The 7682-nt window shown below is 44.3% G+C and overlaps 1 protein-coding gene across 10 annotated transcripts in view; it reads left to right on the forward strand.

Moving 5' to 3' along the window:
* The window catches only part of cacna1g (calcium channel, voltage-dependent, T type, alpha 1G subunit), a 166578-nt gene extending 159954 nt beyond the window's left edge, over positions 1 to 6624 (forward strand). For 9 of the 10 annotated variants that reach the window (XM_072374169.1, XM_072374170.1, XM_072374167.1 and 6 more), the window contains 2 exons: positions 117 to 286; positions 4595 to 6624. In XM_072374169.1, coding sequence (XP_072230270.1) covers positions 117 to 286; positions 4595 to 5608 — 1184 coding nt within the window. In that variant the 3' untranslated portion in view covers positions 5609 to 6624. Of the gene's footprint in view, positions 1 to 116; positions 287 to 1397 lie in introns of all 10 variants that reach the window. The other variant, XM_072374176.1, reaches the window with a different exon arrangement.
* The last annotated feature ends 1058 nt before the right edge of the window (positions 6625 to 7682 follow it).

Genomic DNA, 7682 nt, shown 5'->3' on the forward strand with positions numbered 1-7682 from the left:
TTCGACTGACATCAGCTCAGGAAGCTGCAGGTCGTTTCCTCTGAGGTAAACACATGTACAGATAATTGCTTTGCTTTGGTTTTTGTTTAACTGTCGGATCTCTACTCCACGTACAGGCTCCAGTGGCTCGGTGCGCTCGCAGCCTGAGGAGTTTTCCCAGCAGCTGACTGTTCCTACAGACTTCTTCAGACCCATCAGCCCCCACAGCCACTCAGACTCCGAGAGTATACCACGACAGCCCCCTCCCAGACGCACACACACATTCAGCCGCACGCTCCGCAGACAGGTGACTACAGAACATTGTTTTCACATTGTGTTCCAGTCTTGATCCACCCCTCATTTCTTCATATTTTGCTTCCAAGGAGCCACTTACTTGTATTCTGTTAAAGTGGTCTTGAGTAATAGTTCTCCAGACTTTTGGAGTTTTTCTTTGGACATTTGCTGCTTTTTCACTCATTATCAGTCCAGTCCTTCTGTTGCAGAGAAATGTTTTTGTTTGTTTGTCAAAGAACCAATTTTAAATTTTACCTTTAGGCACCTTGTTACTTCCTGCCTGTCACAAAGACAGGTAATTTGTTGCCATTTCTAGAGTTGCATCTCTGAAAACTGTCAAAGATAACACAGTTTGACAGAAAGACAATAGTATTCCTGCACCAAAAGGCTGATTCCCAAAGAGCTATTAGTTGAATCTTTGGCATATCTCAGCATGGTGTGCAGTGTGTGAAGACTGAGCTATGCCAAATGATACAAGAAGTGGACCGAAAATCAGTGGCAGCAGGTTTTATGGAGGGATGAATCCTCCCCAGAGCCTCAACATTACTGAAGCAGTGTGGGATCATCCTGACAGAGAATGGAACAAAAGGCAGCCAACATCCAAAGAAGAGCTTTGGGATGTCCTTCAAGAAGCCTCTAGAATTGTTTCTAAAGACTACAAAAAGAAATGACAGAAAGCTTGTCTAAAAGGGTTCAGGCTGAGTTGAAGGATAAAGGTGCTCAGAGAAAATATTGACTTATAAGTTTATTAGAGCAGTATAAACTTAATTTTTGCCTCATATACTGCATTTCCATTTATGTTTGCATATTATTCAATAAATTGCTGCAACTATTCTCTATTTTCCAGGTAGTATATAAAGAAAAAAAGGGTGCTTTTTGCACAGCACTGTATATAATCACATCGTTACTTCTGTGGTTCTTAAAAGCTTGTCCTGAAAGCAGATGAGGAGAAACCTTCCTTCAGAGTGGCTGTAAATCTCCACTGTATAGGCTCAGCATGTCCTTAACAATTTCACTTTCTTCCCTCTTTCCCCCCTTACCCGCTCTTCCTGGTATTCCTGTTGATTTGCAACTTCTCTGCCGGCTCATTCTTCCACGCCGTATCTGTTTATTTTTGATCTCAGCTCAGTTGGGCCCAAAATCCGCCTGACCCTGAGCTTCTGCTCAAACACAGATACTCCTGTTTCTGAAAGAGCAGCAAAGCAAGCAGACTTTAGCCACAGATGGGCCTTTCAGAAACAATGGACTCATGTTCATCAACAGAGACACTTATAGACCAATAAACACACACACACATGCAGATCCCCCTCTTTTCCCGTCTTTTGCCCCTCATTCACCCAGATATTTATGTTTACATCCAACCATCATCCAACAGAGCGTCCACAACTGTCTAACAGGCAGTTTTGCCAGTCAGAAACATAACTTTAAAGGGAGTTTATTAATTCTTCTATATTGTCTTACACATGAGTGGAGCGACACTATGTATCAATGTATTACTTCATGTTCAGAGGGGTGATAGGTTGTATTCTCGCCAGATGCAGGAAAAATGTGGCAAAAAATCCACCCACAGTGCAGTGCGCCTAATGCATCACAAACTATACAACTCAGGGGATTCCTACTACACAGCAAGTACTGTCCGTATGCATTTGACCCTTTTGTACTCACAGTAACATGATGATAGAACACCAGAGGATTTTGTAACTCCTAGCTTAGTCCTTGAAGAGTGCATAGTTGTTAACCAGAGTGCAGTACTTATTGTACTTGAGCCCATTTTGTTTAAAAGAAAAAAAAAAAAAGAAAAAAAAAAGACTCTTACAGGGTGATCGTTTTTAGTGTTGTTCCAGGGTGCAATTCTGTGATTTGTTGTTGGGTGTTGTATTGCTGTGGCTGGTGCTCGAGCCAGGTTGCAATGTCTTTCTTTGACCACTAGGTGTCTCTGTGGTCACACCATTCAGGGCTCATGCAGGGAAACCCATGACTCCGAGCACTTCTCAAAGCGCTGGGCCCTAAAACGCATACATATACTTTCACAGATTTAAGACCCTCTTTGACTAATCTTTGCTAGCCTGAGGGATGAGGAAAAGTTCACGGAGAGACTCCGGCAATCATTTTTCTTTCTAACTCTTCCTTCTCTACAGTAGTTGTGTCTGTTTACCTCTGTCTGTTGGCCTTACACCCTGTGCACAGTTGTGTGTAGAGGTAAAAATGAAGACACTGATCAGGATTTGGATGGAAATTATAAAAAAAAACCTTACTCTGCTACCTGTTTACAGGGTTTGTGTCAGTGGGCAGAGGATAGAGTCATGAAGTCTGGCTCAAAGCTTAAAGTGTCTGGCAGCAGTCTTTACAGTGGGTTCTGATGTCCTATTAGAATGAAACACACACACACACACACAGATATCCTGTCTTCCTACTAAGAAATATTACCAAAGAATTGATTTGGTTTCTTGGATAACTCATCTCATGTAAATTGTTAATTTGAATTACAACAAACATGCCTCAAGTCTTGATTTATTTCAGATAAACAGGAAAAAGTTTCTGTTCACTGCTGATCGTATTTCTGAAAAAGATCCACTGAGAGAATGAGGATCACAACTAAGGCACAACAGTCTTCAAGTTCAGTATTGTGCAAAGGTCTTGAGCCTCCACTCGTTTATTTGTATTTTGCAGCAGAGGAACCAGACTTTCCTGCAAATTGTGGTCTTGACCAATAGTTCTCCAGGCTTTCTGAAACTTTTTTCAAAGTTTTTCTTTGACATCGGCTGCATTTTCACTCATTTTCAGTCCAGTTTTTCAAGCATGCACAAGGTCCCTAACTCAAGACCATCAACCATAACAGACAACTTAGCAAAGAACCAATTTCAAATAATATCTTTAGGCCCTTTTTAACTAGCAGCCTGTCGCATATACACAAAATTTGTTCCCATTTCTTTAGCTTCATCTCCAAAAAATGCCACAGATAACACAGTTTGACAGACGGAAAAAAGCATTTTTGCAGCAACAAAGTAATTCCCAAAGAGCCATTAGCTGAAAACTTGGTGGCATATCTCAGCATGGTGTGCAGTGAGTCCCTAAAACATTAAATGAAACTGGACAAGTGGAGAACAAAATAAGGTGGCAGGCATAAAAAAAAACTATCTGCAGCAGATGAACAGTAGAACAGTATCTGAAAGTGATGTCCTTAAGAAAGAGGAAAAAAAATCCAACAAAGATCTGAGAGATGCATCTGGACCTTCAGTTGATCCATCTACTGTTGGCCCAAGCCTCGTCAGAAATAGTCTCCATGGAAGGGTGGCTGTCAAGAAGCCATTCTTAAGGAAGGGAAACAGGGAGAGAAGGCTGAGCTATGCCAAATGACACAAGAAGTGGACTGAAAATCAGTGGCAACAGGTCTTATGGAGGGATGAATCCTCCCCAGAGCCCAGACCTCAACATTATTGAAGCAGTGTGGGATCATCTGACAGAGAACGGAACAAAAGGCAGCCCACATCCAAAGAAGAGCTTTGGGATGTCCTTCAAGAAGCCTCTAGCATTATTCCTGAAGACTACTTAAATAAATGACTGAAAGCTTGTTCAAGAGGGTTCAGCTGTGTTGGAGAATAAAGAAGCTCAGACCAAATTTTGACTTTAAAGCTCATCAGAACTGTATGACCTCTGCCTTGCACATGTTTCAATAAATCACTGCATTTTCCTGGGAATATTTAAATGAAATAAGGGGAGGCTTAAGACTTTTGCAAGTTTGAATAATAATTTTTATCTGGCATGTTGCAGAAAAACATTCATCACCACGACTGGCCCCAAACAAACCATGTTATTCCAAAGTTTTGCTTGTGGATACACATCTTAAACTCATATTTGAGGATTGCACAGAGTAACTCTGTTCAGCGCAGTTTTACCCTCAAACATCCACAACTGAGTTAAGAGCACGCAGAAAGCACCCAGTCATGTCAGACGTTGTTTACCCAACGTAGTCCTGTCAAATGTTAAGCTGGAATACTGACATTGAGCAATGCAGTGCACAGCCTCTGCATTTCTGGGTTATAATTCATGGCCGAATGTTGCAATTCATCCTCTCCACAATAGAAAGTACAGAGAGGACTGTGAGAACAAACGGGCCAGACTGTGAGCTTTGACCCAAACTGCTGCTTTTTATCCTCATCACCTCACACTAACAAGTCTCCCCCTCTCATCCTCTCTGATCCTAAATCTCGGCCTCCCCTGCTTCCCCCTTCCCCTTCCTCTGATTCCATATTTACCTCCATCTCCTCACCACTCCCTTTAATTATTTTACTCCCCCTCCCCTCCATGACCCGTTTTCCAGGTCGCCGTCTCCACAGATTCTCAGGAGGCCCTTTGTTCAGACGGAGGGGAGAGCAGTGAAGGACTTGTGAATGTGGCCTCTTTGGGCCTACCTCCATCCCCCTGCTCCTCCTCCTCCTCCTCCTCCTCCTCATCTTCCCCCTTCTCCCATCATCATCAGCGTCAGCAGCATCCTGCTCTCTGCCTGGTTCCCGCCACACCAGGCGCCTCCCCGAAACTCTCGCGACCCGGCAGCGTGCACACCCAGCACCATGACCAGCATTGTCTCGCCTCCTACTCCTCCTCATCCTCCTCCTTGCCTCCTCCGCCCTTACCAGCCAGGAAGCAGCAGCAGCAGCAGGAGGAGGAGGCCTCAGAGGATCAGGAAGTGTCCCTCATCACCCGCACAGCGTTGACCGGCAGCGACGACATCACAGCGGAGGATGGCAGCAATAGCAGTAATGAGGGTTACAGTAGCTACGCAGGCTGCCAGGATAGTCGGAGTCCATGTTTGAGGCAGCTGAAGAGGTTCCACAGCGTTGACACGCAGGGCCGTAGCAACCTCCTGCCCCGCCCCCGCCCTTACTCCTGGCTGGACGACCCACGGCGCCACTCTGTAGAGGTGTGCTCGGCGGCGGATTCCAGCCCACAGCGCAGCACCGCGTCCACATCCTCCGGCTTCGTGTCTCAGGCCGACAGCCTGCAGATCCCCACCCAGACCTCACTGCCCTCTCCCCGCCGCAAGAAGAAAATGAGCCCGCCCTGCATATCCGTGGACCCCCCCGACGCACTTGAGCCCCAGCGTGGCCTATACCCGGGCCTTGGTGGGCTGGGGGGCTTGGGGATGCCCCCTCCTCTCCCCAGCAGGGACACTTGCCTGAGGAGGAGAGCGCCCTCTAGTGATTCCAAGGACTCATTTGACCTGGGAGTCGGAGAGGGCTCCGGACAAGATGGAGGCTTACCCAACCCCAGTACCAACCCCAAGCTATTGACTCTTCCCAGCTTCTCTTTTGAGAAGACAACCTCTGAGCACTGAACACTGATACTTCAATCCCATAAACACACACACACAGACACACACACACACAGCCGGACGAACCCTCCACACACACAAACACACGATGCACTCTGTGTATCTGTGATGGTGATAGTTCTAGTAATAATGCTGTAGAAAGTAATAATGGTAAAAACTACAACAAACAGTGAAAAACATCCTTGGTTTCATGAGGAGTGCGGTACTGTAGTAGCGTGACCATCCCTTGTCTTTGTATTGTTACTGCCAAAAACAACCAGAGAAGAAGTGAACACCAACAACAAACGTGGCTGTTTCTCTTCTGCAACACCTGCATGCCACTGGCTGCAGCTTGACCCCTAAACCTCTGGAGCAACATGAGCACCTGGGATTTGGTGCCCTCTGTGGTCGCTGTCAGAACTGCCTGGTGTTGCACAGGGTGGACCTGGACAGTGGAGGTACAAAGCAATATGAACGTTTTAGAGACACTATTTTCTTAAATTATTGGGCCATAGTGTTTGTACAGGATGTTGTTTTTAATTTCATTCAGCTGTTATTTTCACGTCTTTTTTGTGAGTTTTTTGGTTGTTTTTTTTCCTTTTTTGGGTCAACGATGGTTTGTCTTTTTTTCACTGTAGGATATTTCTAGCTTTCTTGGTTTACTGAGGAAAGTGACCGTTTTTCAAAGTGCTGAAAACCATGTATTTGTAGGAATAATATATAAATATATATGAAAAAAATATATATAAAAACAACTCATTAAACTGAGCTTGGATTTTTAAGCACACATATCAGACCGTGGTGGGTTTTGATTGTTAGAGGAAAAAGGAGGTTACGCTTCAAGGTTTTATATTGATTGCTTGATTCTCTGCTGTATTCCACACAGCCCTAATCTATCTTTACAGGACGTGAAGACTGAATTGCCGAAGAGCAATTTGAAAAGAGCAACCATTTCAGATTGATTATATATTGACTTTTGGTTTAACTTCTGTCTGCTGAGCTGAACAAGGACCCAACAGCAGAATTATTCCTCCTGTCATTGGTGTAGCATGGTCTGTCGCTGCAGGAATATGACTAATCAGGTCCTGTTGAAGCTTTTGGCTTGCATTTCGAAGATGTGAAAAAGAAAAACTGAATGGAAAACACTTCCAAAAAGAGGTGTTTTTTTATTGTTTCAAAGAAAACACAATTGGGTAGAAACAACTTCACCAGTCATGTCTTACCTAGCAAGGATTAAAATGACATGACTCAGATGCTGTTTCCTGTCTGAACCGGCTAACAATAAACTCACGTTGGCATCTCCCCACATATTATATAAAATCCCAGATATTCCGAGAGATTAAAGTAATTCACAAAGAAGAGCTCACTCCATTTTCTTCTTGTGGATGTCCACCGAAGTTGTTTGTTTTCTTCCTCCTCAAGGTTTGTTTCCTTTAAGGAAAACTACTTTCTTTACCGAATTACAACCACTTCCAACATAGCCTATGCCTCTGGTGACACTCAAACCAGTTAATGGAAACTTGTCTGATGTCTTTTATCAGTCCCACTGCAAATTATTTCTCTGCCCAGTCAGCATTGATGGGGACACAATACCTGGGTGCATATATCACTTTTTAACAAAGGATGCTGCACTGTCCACTTTCACAGAGACATATATACCAACCAAATAGTCTCACGTGGTGGCCTTAGGGCTGGCAAAATTATTAGTCACTCTACATGGAGTGACATCCATGGTCTGGAAATAGCAATAAAGTGGGCTGAATATCTCAGAACTCCAACACTGCCTGCAGGATACAGTGTAATGCCAACCCTTCATGTTGTCATAGTTACAAACCTGTCCCCAGGGAGGTAGCTAGAGTTACTTGCCAGGTTGTGATACATTGCAGCCCATAGAGCACTGAGGGTGAACAGTTGTACTCGGCTAGTTTTAGTGGGTATACCCACGTTGTTTTGGTATGAAACAGTCATATTCTCACGTGAATGGCTGCTGCTTCTTACTCAAAGAGAGTAAGAAGTGAAAATCCTGCAGAAGAGGCAGCAGCACATCCAGCGGACCACTCAGCAGTGAGCTACTACATGGCCATTTTTGTTGGAAAAC

The sequence above is a fragment of the Leuresthes tenuis genome, unplaced genomic scaffold (genome assembly GCF_036924035.1).
Source record: "Leuresthes tenuis unplaced genomic scaffold, fLeuTen1.0.hap1 SCAF_20, whole genome shotgun sequence".
NCBI lineage: Eukaryota > Metazoa > Chordata > Actinopteri > Atheriniformes > Atherinopsidae > Leuresthes > Leuresthes tenuis.